We start from the raw sequence: 13,337 nt of genomic DNA on the forward strand, positions 1-13,337 counted from the left end.
GCAGCAGCGGTGACGTGTCCAGGCAGGGAGGCAATTGCACAATGTTGACAGGTTTTTCAAGTAGTGAGATTGCTCAGGAGAGGGGCGTAGTGTAACCGTCTCCCCAGCTTTGCACTCTTTTCTCTTTAAAGGATTTTTTTTCTTCTGGTGAATCAGGACATCTTGGCCTGATGACATAATAAGGGCCCAGAGTGATATGGAACAAATCTGTAGGTCCTGTGACCTCTGCACCCCAGTTAACTGAGAATGCTGGCCAACGCAAGTGCCTGGGTGGACAGCAGTGGAGAGTCACATTACACATGTGGAAAATATCTTCCAAAACCAGCGTTCTATTTGGGAGTTCCCTGAGCTGGCATATAATGTGATTTCCTGTGTGCTTGATATCTGCTTCATCATCACTTGCAAGTGCTCCTCATGGACACATTCTCTGTGAACAGCAGCAGAGAAGCAGTCAGTGACCTCTGGAGACCTATGCGGGGGACCCCTTGTGGGCTTTCTCTGGTAGAGGCAACACAGGGTTTATTTTTTAAACCAAATACTTGAGTTCATAGGTTTCTAGTGCGAGCTATATTGGTCTGAAATATACTGTTTCCCAGAAATCTCCACTGAAATAGGTTAGAAAAATATACTAATACAATCCATGTTACCGTCTTTCTAAAAAAATTGCAGACTTGATGGGTTTTTGTGTTCTTGTTCAAGAAATAATTTGATAGAAAAGTAAAAATCGACTTTTATTAATGAACCAGTCTGTAATAGTTGAAATTGTTTAAAGGTTGTTTTCTTGGCTTTCTTCTTGTACACACATGTGATGTGGCCTCCCTGATCACACACCAGGCCTAAGGACAAAAGACTAGAGTTTGGGTCTTGCTCTTTGTGTAACCAGAAGTCTGACATCGCAAACCCTTTCTCTGCAGTTGCTTTTCTGAGGGTCCTCATCAGATGGGCAAGATTGAGGGGGTACCCTGGGAATCACGGGCAGACTGCCTGAGTGGTGGTTTTTGAACATTTTGAGTGGGCTTCCCTTTCCATTTGAAAGCTTGGTATTTTCCAACCCCATTCTCTGGCATTTTACTCCCTGCTTGAACCTTGCTTAAAAGGAAATAAACCCATTTAAAGGGAACTGCAGACCTCACGGCTTGTGGGCCCTGTGTCACGGCTGCACGGGGAAGTTGTCTAAGTCGTATAATATGCTTCCTAAAGCTGCAGTCAGCATTTGGCAACATTTAAACAGTACACATCTTTCTTTAAAAAGTGCCTGTTTTTGACATTAAGTTTTGTCTGGGGATGTTCACTGGGCATGGGTATAGAACCTGCTAGTTCAGGTGGATGGGGGGAAGAGGATGGTCTGTAGCCCCAGAGATGCATTCCTTCTTCGCTGCCTTTGTTACTGCAGCAGGCCTCTCCCCTCTTCCCCAGCCCACCCTGGGAAGCTGGCCAGCATGGGCTGCCCTGGAGGACCCCTTGCCCTCCAGCTCCTGGCTGAGCGTGGCCAGAGGGAAGCAGTAGCTGTAAATCCTCAGGGGAGAGGAGAGTGAGGTCAGGCACTTGTGTGCCCAGCTTGCTCTCTGCCAGGCTGGAGGGGCCAGCCACCTCCACATAGCATCTCATTCTCTCTGGGGCTAGGACTGTCCTTCCTGTACTCCCTGCTGTCCAGAGCCATAAGGTCAAACACCATCTCTTGTGGGTTCCCTCACAGCTTATTTACTCTTTTATAAATAATCCCTTTATTAAAATCCCCTCCAGTCACTTCATTTGAGTGGGACTTCTGTTTCCTGTTGAGACCCTGTGTCAGCTCTCTATGGCTGCTGTTACAAATTACTGCAAGCTTGGTGGCTTCCCTAATCCGAATGAATGATCTTAACAGCTCTGCAATTCACAAGTCCAGCAAAGGTCTCACTGGTCTAAAGTCGGGTTGTCAGCAGGGCCGTGTTCCTTTTTACAAGATCTAGAAGACAGTCTGCTTCCCTGCTTTTTCTAGCTTCTAAACGTCACCTGCATTCCATGGCTCACGGCCCCATCCTCCATCTTCAGAGCCAGCAATGTCAAGTCAATTCCTTCTCACATCACTACCTCTCTGGTTCCCTGGAGCCAGGGGAGATTTTCCTTGTCATTAGATTGGACCTACCTGCAAAGTCACCTCATCTCAGGGTCCTTAAGCTTAATATCATCTTCAGAATTCCTTTTGCCATGAAAGGTAAAATACTTACAAGTTCTGAGGATTAGGACATGGACATATTTCAGGACCACTGTTCTGCCCGCCACAGATCCTAAGTGGTAAAGTCCTCTACATTACAGACAAAGGCTGTGGCTTTATCAGTCCTCTCTGAGGGTGTTCTGCTCTGGGAGCCGATTCCTGTGAAAACCATCCATACTTGTAGCTAACATGTATCAAATGCTTGCTGAGCATTTGTTCATATCCATTCCTGTCGACAACGTTATGAAGTAGATATTCATTGGCCCTTACCAAAGGGAACTCGAGGCTCATTTGAACAAGCCTGGCCTTACTCCAGATCACATAGTTCAGAAGTGGTGATCCTGGATTCAGAACCAACACACTCTGACTTCAAAGACTGTGTTTGCTCTGTAGACCTTGATGATAAGTTTTACTTCTTGATTTTAGCAACTTTGGAAGGCAGGGACTTAGAATGGTTGCTACATGCTTAAAAAGATCAAAACTCTTTTCTAAAACATCAGAACAGAGCAAGCCACGTTTGGTAGGCATCAGGGATGTAGAAGTGTAGAAAGAAATGAACACAAAAACATTTCACTGTTTACTTTGTGCCAGGCGTTGCATCTGTTCCCCTCATCCCCCCTAGTGAATAACTTCAACACTCCACCACGTAGGATGCTTATCCCCATTTTACAGACCAGGGAAGTCAAGGATAATGCACGATGTTAGAGTTAGTTCATTTTCCTTCATTTTAGGAGAATGACTAAAACTGTATTTTAAACTTATTTTTGTAAATGAGTTAGATTTGGACAAAATCAGCTACACGGTCTTTCCTAGTAAGGGCTTCCTGACCCCAGCACCAGACAAGGGGAAGTACTGGCTAAAATCTCTAGGTGAGATTATTGACTTACATTGAGCTCCTCGCCTCGGCTTGCTTCACTAAACCAGAGTGACGGATGGGAATGGTTAGAACCAAAAGTTCTGAGTAAAATTTCATCCTGTTGTTTCTTTCCCTGTGTTTTCTTAAAATTACATCTATCTCCATAAGGGAAGGCCGTGCCTTACTTTTTTTTTTTTTTTATTGACAGATAATTTGCATCCCATAAACCCACCCATTTTAAGTGCACAATTCAGTGGGTTTAGTATATTTGCAGAGCTGTACAGCCATCACCACATTCTGAATTTAAAACCTTCCTATTCCCTCAAAGGATGATGGAAACATCACCCCCCAGTCCTGGGCAACCACAAATCTACTTTCTTTTTCTGTGTATTTATCCTTTCTGGGCATTTTATTTAGATGTAGATGCCTTGTCATAAACATGCCTAGGACAGTTCAAGCCCCTCAGCTACCCTCTGTGGTACTGGGGGCACTAGATCTAGATTTCTCCCCCTTTTTTATCCTGGCAGACAGCATCCACTCTGCCCCCATTTCTCTGAGTTATCCTTTAGACCAAGCCAATCATGTTTGATGGAGAGTTTTTGTTGCCGTTTTATTTTTAATCGCTTAATGAAGGAGAGATGGAAAGTCAAGAAGGGGCCACAGGAACTGGTGACTTTCCGATTCTTGTAGACCACCCTCTACTGTCCTCCCAGGCACTCTAGCAGCACATCGCCCCCTAGTGGTCACTGATCTGAAACGGGGCCAGCTCCAGAACCCACGAATTTAGTGTCTCCGTGGCCCTTTCCAGGGAAACATTGCAGCCTGGGCTCCCTGCCCCTCAGTCCAGCAGAGGGGCCACACTGTCAGCTCACTATGAGGTCACGGGGCATTTACAGTTCATACTATCTCAGCTTGGCGTATAATCCCTTAAAAGTTACTTCTTGTCATGTAGCTGAAACTAATTGACAGATGGCTTGGCCCTCGCTCAGATAGGCTGTATGGTAGGATCAGGTGTCACTTATCCGGCTTAGTTAACAACCTGGAGAGAGGAAACAAAGCCGCTTGGCTTGGTGACCATGTTGACCTTTGATCCAATCCCAAAGGTCAGCAATTTCTCAAGACTCTTTATGCTGGGCGTATCAAGGTTCCTGTTTGGAGAGTTATTAATTTTGTCCCTCTTGCCTTGAATTCTATCACTATACACTCAGAAGCAGACTCAGCAACAGGAATTGGATTGGGCTCAAGTCTGAATTCTCTTACCCTGTACTTGGTTGATCCCTGCTTCCTTATCTCAAGAATTAGGGGTTGGGCTAAATCTCCCTTTCTGCCCCTAGCAGTCTAGGATCTAGTGAAGTGGATGGAGATGGCACAGGACTTTTTGCCCAGTACCATTCAACACATACTGGGTGCCTGCTGGACACTGGGTTTCAGCATCTAGTGTCACGGTCTTGTTTCACAATTATTCCTAACCTTTTTTCCCTCTCCCTGTGCAGGGTCGGCCGGCGGCCTGTGCTGCTGTTTTCCATCATCTTCATTCTGATCTTTGGACTGACTGTGGCACTGTCAGTGAATGTGACAATGTTCAGCACACTCAGGTTCTTTGAAGGATTTTGCCTGGCTGGAATAATCCTCACCTTGTATGCATTACGTAAGTAGGAACCTTCATGACTAGTCTCGCAAGAATTTAGCAAAAGTATTGTTGCCTGGGGGGTCCTGGGAAAGATACTAGGCATGCTGCTTGTTTGGGGTGGCAGCTTTTTGGAAACAAACACGAAAGGCCTCTAGTGTTGTGAAAGAGGCTTTTCAAGTGATGCCATGCAACGTTTCACTCAATCCTGATCTCCAGCTTGGGCTCAGAGCACATCAAAGGACATAGGAGGTTGCGTAATTGCTTGGAGAAGTGGCGATGAGCCCTTTCCTGATATAGAGAGGCTTTGGCTTTTCTCCAGAATTTTCTGCATTGACATTCTGTGTGCTTCTATCTGGTGCATAATTGGGTATCCATACAGAATCCAAATTTTCCACATTTTCATGTCCCCAGATGTGACCTTAAGTGGTCTGGAACTGAATCCTAAGCATTGGTACTGGAAAAGTAAATGGCAAGATTTGGTAGTCTTTGCTCTTTTTAGGAGGATGAGACATTTCTTTCATTCATCTCTCTTGTTTGTTGGCCATATTAGCTCTGCTGAATATAGTTACATTTCACTTGTTTGTAGTTGGTGTTTGCTAGAACACAACCACAGACCCATAAGGAGAAGGAGAGTTTTAGGCAAGAATATTTCACATATTTACTGGTTTCATACTTTTTAGTCACTTTATGGAAAGATCTGTTGGGAATACTGTAAGATTTACGATATATTTTGTCTTTCTCTTTGACAGCATGCGAAAGAGTCGTATAGATTAAGTAGCAATTTCCACTGTGACAACATAAGAATGGTTCTAATTCTCTTAAATTTGCATATTAAAGACTTCTTTCAGATAGCTAAAATTTTTGTTCCACTAGAAATATAATCAATTCAGAACATGGTTTTATTGTCACAGGAAGGCGCAGACACAGAAAAAGACTACTATTTTTCTAGATCCATAGTGGGCAGTTGTGTCATCAACATTTAACTGAATTGTAGTTCCTTAAAAATCACCTTTTCCAGTTGATTTGCGTTTATCTTAGAACCCTTGACTCTTGGGGGAGTTCCTTAGGAAGACATGCGTGACAAGATGAGTGGGCCTGGGTGACGGTGTTTGGGGACTTTGTTTCTTTGAATAAATAACATGACTGTTGGGCTTGAACCTCCCCAGGCAAAGTGCCTGTGCCATTGTCTATGTCCCTGACCCCTGTCAGTCTGTGCAGAGGAACAGGTCTAAGCTCTTTTCTAGAGAAGCCTCCTGTTCCTGCCCTCAGGCATCCCTTGGCCCACATATGCGCAGGTACACGCTGGGAGCCTTCCTCCAGGCAGCTGTCCTTGCCAGGCCTCCATTCTCACAGGGGAAGGCAATCCAGCCCTCCCACATAGATAGATGGTCATAAAAGGAGACAGCTCTGCACTTGGACAAAATGGAATAGCTGTGCTTCAGGACCTCTGCAGAGAGTATAACCTCAGTTTCACCACCCCCAGGCGAGAGAGTGTTCATGGAAAATTGCCTTACCACAAAGATGGTGTATTGGTTTTATCTTGTATGCCAACTGCTAATGACTGGCTGAAGCTGCCAGAGAACTAGAAGAAGACTTCTGAGGACACTTGGGGGCTCAGCAGAAGAGAACACCTTGATCTGTTAGCCATGACTGCCAGGGTCAAGGAAGGAGGGTAGGGAAGGGCTACATGTATAACTAGTATTTGCCATCTGGAGAGACTATTGGTGAGTTAAGCCAGACCAGGAGTGAATTGTGCCTGAATGGCATGGTTTCCACCTCACATACTAATAGAATTGTTTTACTGACTTGCATTGTGACATCATGCCATTAACCTCTGAAGCCAATTGCTATATTTACTGTAAGATATTATGTTGAGGATTTTTTAAATTAGATTACACAGTGAACTCTTTATAGCAGAAAGCTCTCTTCCACTTCAGAACCATACAAAGAATGTACTTACCCTAGGAGATTGCTTTGCTCCAATCTCCTAGGCACAGAATCATATAACCCAGGTGTTAAATTTTTTTCATGTAGGAAATTTTTCAGGCTTTCCAGGTCATGTTGTCTCTGTCACAGCTACTCAGCTCTGCCATTGTAGCCTAAAAGCAGCCATAAAGAACATGTAAATGAGCAGGCGTGGCTGTGTTCTAATAAAACTTTATTTGTAGAAACAGATGGTGGGCCAGATTTGGCTAGTGGGCCATCATTTTTCAACCACTGATGTAAGTATTTGTGTGTGGGCCTGATAACACGAGCTTTAAATTCTGACCTCTCTCCTCGTTTCATTTTAACTTCCCTACTTTAATTTCTGCTTTGTCACATTTTTCTTTCTCCACAATTTGTGTTCTTTTATGTGTATGTTGTTAGTATAAGCAACCTTAGGTATTTTCTGCAGTATAGCAGGGCATAAATAAATGGTCATGTTTTCTTAGACTGGGACCACAAATGAAATAAACATCATGACAAATGTCAACGCAATGAAAATGTTCCAGGTATCAACAAGTGATTGATTCACTGTTAGACCTAATTAAGTATTTGAAGTTACACAACTAAGCTAAACCAAAGGGATGTGAATGATGACTCAGACTTTGTTGAGATAATATTTAAACAATGAAAATTTGGGAGAGCTGGTTGAGAGATGGCAAAAGAGCAAAGCTTTTAGAGAAGAATCAAAAGGAAATAAAGGGAGAATTTAAAAAGGAAATAAAGGGCAGGTGAGATGGGGGTAGGATACGGTTGGGGTGACTCGTGTCTATATACACAGGGTACTCTTAGGAGAAGGGAGAGGCTGGTGACGATAAGTTAAGAGAGGAACTCCCAATCAATAAAGCAGTCCCTGAGTATCCAAATCAATGTACTTGCTAGCGTTTTATGCATAAGTAGTATTTATGATTAGGTAATGCTTGGAAATTTGTTTTGCTTGAAGAAAATTATTGATAAGCCAGGTCACAGGGTTGAAGCACTTCTTGACTCTTAAGAAAAGTTTAAAATGTTGGGGCATTGATCATTTGGAAGTTATATTTGTAATGGCCTCAACTTCTTCTCCCCCTCCAACCATAAGGTGTTTATCTGACTTAATGCATCTGCTGGAAAGGCCTATGCTTTCTTAGAACAGAGCTGGATAGCATTCTTTTTTTAGTCTTGCAGGTGCTTGGCAATATAAGTAGGGAAAGTAATGATTTTTGCAGTTTTAGTTTCTTGTGTGGCTTACCGTGAAGGTGGACTCTTCATTTTGAGAAATGCTGCTGACTTGTGGAAGTTTTCTGCTTTATTAGCAAGACTGATGAAGTTTTTTTTTTTTTTTTTCTGCTTTGGATTTTTAAGGCACATTCCAGTTAAATGCACTTTACATGTTTGTTTCCCTCAAGTCGCCAAAGGGAGACATGTTTGTGTAGTTAGTACATAAAATAGAGATTACTGGCATCTTCCCAAGGTGTGTTTGCATGGAAGCCGAGTTGCACGTTGGCAAGAGCAAGAGAGAACAAGCCAAGCTCAATGGGTCTCCCAGGCACAGTAGTGGCCTCTGAGATCATTGTGAGACACTGAAATAATTTCTAAATACACTTGGGCTGGATCTCACACAGACACACACACACACACACACGCAGCCGAGAAACTGACTTAGCAAGGCAAGTGGCATGGACCAAGATAAGAAACAATGGATCACATTTTCCTATTTATTTATGAAAATACAGTCTTATTTTCAGCCTAAAGAAATGGTCACTTCTCAGCATAGGTGGATGTGATTTGTTGTGGTGTGAATCCGTTTCCTAACCAGGATCCATAACGTCACAAACAAGGTAATATAGCACTGTGAAGGATGTGTCTTTCTTCAAATGCAGGCAAGGAGAGGTTTTGTTTTTTAAGTTGATTTGATGTTGGATATATACGTCCTGTGAGAGAGAATTTTTTAAGTAAAAAATACTGTTTAAAAATGTCTGTCCTCACTCGATCTCTGCCCTTTCTTTCCCTCTCCACTTCAAACAACCTTTCCCAACTACAATTTCCCAATTTGAAATAATGAACAATAACTTTTGTTGACAGAGAGACCAAACTTTAGTTACTATGGCCAAATGAAGGGTTTTTTATTCCCCTTAACAATGAACAATTTTCTTGAAAAAGTCTCTCAAAGATGTTCTTACTCCAATAACCCTCCTTAAACCCAGACAGCCTAAATGATTGGATAAATGTTACACAAGATCAAGGAACAACCAGAAATTTCACAGCTGACTCAGCGGCTGATTACTTTGCAAAAATAGAAACCAAGTCTTGACTTAACTGGTAATAGACTCAGAGTTTGAGTTTGCTCTTGATGGGGTGCTGGTCCTTTTTCACGTGACACTAATGGTTTTAGACACTTACAGAAGTGGTTGAGTAATTTCTAATGTGCTGTTGTTGGATGGCTTTTTCTTTCTCACTATCCCATATATTTTTACACTTCAATATTTCCCTGAACTAATATTCCTTGCAACATATTTCAGTCAACAGGATCATTAAGCATCAGCACTATGCTATATAGGTTAAAAAAAAAAATTGACCGAACCAAATGGCTCCATAGGGTGAGTTGTCAAAGTGTTGAATGAAGAGAATGGAGATTGCCAATGTCAACTAGAAGTGTCTTCAACTATTGTGTGGGCTTCTGGGGAACAAACATTTGCTCTGCATTTGGGTGAAGGGAAAGTTTCACAGGAATATGTGCTCAGTGGTCTCTTTCTCTCTACCCATTTCCCCATCTTCAGATACCTGGGCCTTCCCAGTAGCAGCACCTTCTCAGGGCAAAAAGCCCTTCTCCCGATGGGACTGACTCTACTCACAAGGCTTTTTCCACCAAGGAAGTGAGTCAGAGTTTACTGAAGGCCTTTGACAAAACCTTTTTTTTTAAGCTTCAAAGGAATTTTGGTTTTACTGAGGTTCAGATGGGCACAACTGGGATATCGGAGCAGATTGAGGTCTCTCCGTTGGTCTTTTTCTTCACTGGAAACACATTACTAACCCTGCGGGCAAACTGTGCAAAGCAAAGGAGTAAATTTCTAAGCAAAAAGTAACAGGGCATTTGCTGTGTACCCCACTGTCTTCCCTGCCCCACCTCTGAGCAGTCAGAACTTCTGGCCTCGCTGCCAGGCAAGTAAGAAGTGCCTGGTGAGGGAGTTCCAACCCCTGGGAAGGTGAGGATGCTGTGCTGGCCAGTTAGGTAGTAGGTCTACTGGTCATGGGTCGGAGCCTGGAGGGGTGAGCCGTCCAGCAGGGAGCCACGCGTGCCACTGAAGACTGATTTTTCTCAAAGTTGTGCCAGTCCTTCAAACAAAAATTTACTCAGACCTTTCTCTCTCTCTCTGTCTACTTACATGTTAGCCAAAACTTGGACTTTTCTTTCTATAGACCTTTCTCTGAAAAAAAAATACAGATGTCTTTAGGGCATGTAAGGATATTATCATGTCACCTGCATATTAAAAATGGAAATATGAGAGCAGAGAAAGAATAAGCGGCCAATGGCATCACTGAGACCCATCTGCCCAGTCTGTCCAGAAGTCTGTGCAAGAAAACATGTAGATATGCCTAATGTACAGATAGGCTTTCCAGTGCATATATCTTCTGGTGTTTTGAATTTGGTGAAGGTAGGTCTATGTCCAGATCAGAGGAAAATAGTAGCAAATATTCAGAGACATCTGGGTATTTTAAAATTAGAATATTTGGATGCTTTTCCACACAGGGGAGGCTGTTCTTAAACTGTGCATCAGAACCTTACGGACTAGGTTTTTTCCAGACTGGAATTGTAGCGTGTCTGTGCTTCATTTGAAACAAAGCTGTTCACTGCTCTAAAAGGGGAAGTGAAAGGGTCTGGTGATCAGGAGATCTGAGCTGGACTGTGGACTCCACAGTTGACCGACAGTGACCATGATGGATGGCGAGACCTCTCTGAGCTTCTGTCTCCCTATAAAGTAAGGGGATGAGATTTTAAACCATGTTTTGTGTAGCTGTGCGATCCCTTCCTGGAATAACGCATGGAGAAAATGAATGGAAAGCAAAACAAATGGAAAGCTATGAGCTCCAACGTAAATTCCAGTTTTAGAATTCTACGGCTTTTGAATTCTTAGCTTAACCATTAGCCTCCTTCAGTGTTGAAGATTTCTTGGGGTGGGAGTGGGGGGCAGTGAAACCAGGGGTGCTTTCTCTTATCTCCCCAGAAGTGCCCGTCTCAAGTCCACACTAGTAACTAGAGTTGTCGGACTTCCAGCCTTCCTCTCTGTGTGGCTGCTGTACCAGTGCTGCTCTACAAAGGTGATCTGGGAAGAGGTGCTGCGATAGGGTTAGATTAATTGTTAACAGCTTCCTTTTCCCCAGGGTTCCAGACCCTGCCCTCATGTCAGCAACCTTGCCCTTGCTGGCCCCTGCTGGGAAATCCTTTCTTGCTTGCTCCATTTGCCTCTCTTACCATATGTTTGCTGGCTAGAATCCTATTACACACCCTGGGATTTTTTTTTTCACACCTGGACAGACAGGATGGGACCTGAAGCTAAAAGCTGAGTTGACCAGAGAAGAGTGTTCAGGAATGTGAGAGAGTAATATTGGGCTGACTTTGTTGTGTTTTTTATTTGCTCTTAAAAGCAAATTAAAAGAGGAAATAAATCAGTCACCCTGAAAGCAAGTAAAAAAAAAAAAAAATCCTACACACACGTGCACACACACAAGGCCTCTTGAAAACATCCGGACGTATCTGGTGGGAAGCAAAATCATTATTGGTTTGCCAAGACTTGCTATTAGTGAAAAGACAGACTCTTGGCTGAGAGCACAGAGAGAAATATAACTTAAATGGTGCAGAGCCATGAAAGTTTGTTGTCAACAACTGTTTCTCAAATCAGCACATCCTGCCAGATAGGCTGTGTTACAAAGAGTTTAAATTTTAGTTTTTCATGACCTGCATGGAAGCACAAGATTGCCTTTTCCTTTGTTCATTTGCTTCATGAACGTGGAGGAGGTGAGGACCTGTCGGGTGCCAGGAGATGGACAGTTGGTTCCTTGATTGCATACTAAACCCTCGCCATTGTTGAGTATTGAGGACATAGAGGCAGACACGTGTTCCTGCCCTCTAGCACACTCAGAGTTTAGTGAGTGAAGAGGCAGGGACACACCCTGCTGGGACTATGGGTACCAGAAGAGACCCCTGAGCTGTGAGTTCTGTGGGGTCAGGGGGAACAGGTGTTTGCTATTTGCAGTGGGCACTCAGATCCTGGAAGAGCCTAGGGCACTCTGGGTAATGGGGTGATTGGGGCTTAGGTGGGGCCTAGTGCACTCTGGGTAACATGGGTGATTGGTGTCAGCCAGAGCCTAATGCACTCTGGGTAGTGTGCATGATTGGGGCTTAGCTGGAACCTAGTGCACTCTGCGTATTGTGGGTTGTTGGGGTTGTCTGGGGCCTAGTGCACTCTGGGTAGTGTGGGTGATTGGGGTTGTCTGGAGCTTAGTACACTGTGTGGTGTCGGTGATTGGGGTTGACTAGAGTCTAGTGCACTCTGGGTAGTGTAAGTGATTGGGGTTAGCCGGAGTCTAGTGCACTCTGGGTAGTGTGGGTGATTGGTGTCTGCTGGAGCCTAGTGCATGCTGGGTAGTGTGGGTGATTAGGATTGGCTGGGGCCTAGTACACTCTGAGTAGTGTGGGTGATTGGTGTCAGCTGGAGCCTACTAAACTCTGGGTAGTGTGGGTGACTGTGGTTGGCTGGAATCTAAACCATGAATAACAAAGCCAGGGAAGGAGGATGGAACAATACACACAGACCTGTCTTCTATGACCTTAGGGCAGTGGCGGGCCACTGAAGAATCTCGATTGAGAAAGAGAAGTCTTTAGATGACCGTTTTAGAGTAATATCTCAGCTACCATGTGAGCAGGCCAAGGAGGAAAAGAAGGCCAAGCTAGAAGCTGGGAGGCTGCTGTGGTAGTGCGGCGAAGACGGAGAAGAGCCCACGTGCGGGTGGTGGTCATGGAGCAGGAGACTCTGAGGAGGTAGACTGCAGCCTCAATGACTGAAGAGTGGGGACAAGGGTGAAGGAGGGCCAGGGGCCTGGCCTGGATACCTGGAGAGAGGGGATTTTTCTCTGAGTGGCGAGGCAAAGGACTCAGCCCAAGCGTTCTATTCTGATTCCAAATCCGATAGAGCTTGAAGCTACTGACTATTCCCTTCCTCCCATGAGTCTGACATGGGAAGATGATGACTTCCATTTCAGACATTGTAAGCTGGTGGAGCCTTAGGGCATCTGAGAGGATGGACTTGCTAGATTTGTTATTCAGAAGTTCAGGAGCAAGGCGCCTGTGTCCTCAGCATGAAGGTAGTAACTAAAGGCTACCAGAACTGAGCTCACCCAGAAGCTCTGTAGTTGAGCAACAAATGGGTGGAGGTAGAAGAGACAGTGGAGGGGGATGGGGAGAAACTGGCTGTGTGGTCACTGGAAAGTCAGACCAGGCTGGTTACCAGGGAGCCAAGGAAGAGGCTGAGGGCAGAGTCAAGTGATGTAGGACATTGAAAAATGTCCTTTAGGCATAGCGAAGATTGCCCAGTAGGTCAGAGGCAAGTGTGGCAAGAGCAACTTTAATTCCATGTAGTGATTAATGTAATGTGAATTATTTCAAGTAGGTTTTAATTCGCGTATGCCCCAGAGAAGCG

At 44.2% G+C, this 13,337-nt stretch overlaps 1 protein-coding gene across 12 annotated transcripts in view; it reads left to right on the top strand.

Moving 5' to 3' along the window:
* The window catches only part of SLC22A23 (solute carrier family 22 member 23), a 185,301-nt gene that overhangs the window by 40,042 nt on the left and 131,922 nt on the right, over nucleotides 1-13,337 (top strand). For 10 of the 12 annotated variants that reach the window (XM_037727455.1, XM_037727456.1, XM_017497460.2 and 7 more), the window contains one exon: nucleotides 4,544-4,698. In XM_037727455.1, the coding sequence (XP_037583383.1) occupies nucleotides 4,544-4,698 (155 nt within the window). Of the gene's footprint in view, nucleotides 1-4,543; nucleotides 4,703-11,553; nucleotides 11,565-13,337 lie in introns of those variants that run through there. The other 2 variants (XM_037727461.1, XM_037727463.1) reach the window with 1 other exon arrangement.

This window comes from Cebus imitator, unplaced genomic scaffold, assembly GCF_001604975.1.
Source record: "Cebus imitator isolate Cc_AM_T3 unplaced genomic scaffold, Cebus_imitator-1.0 Scaffold231, whole genome shotgun sequence".
Classification (NCBI taxonomy): Eukaryota; Metazoa; Chordata; class Mammalia; order Primates; family Cebidae; genus Cebus; species Cebus imitator.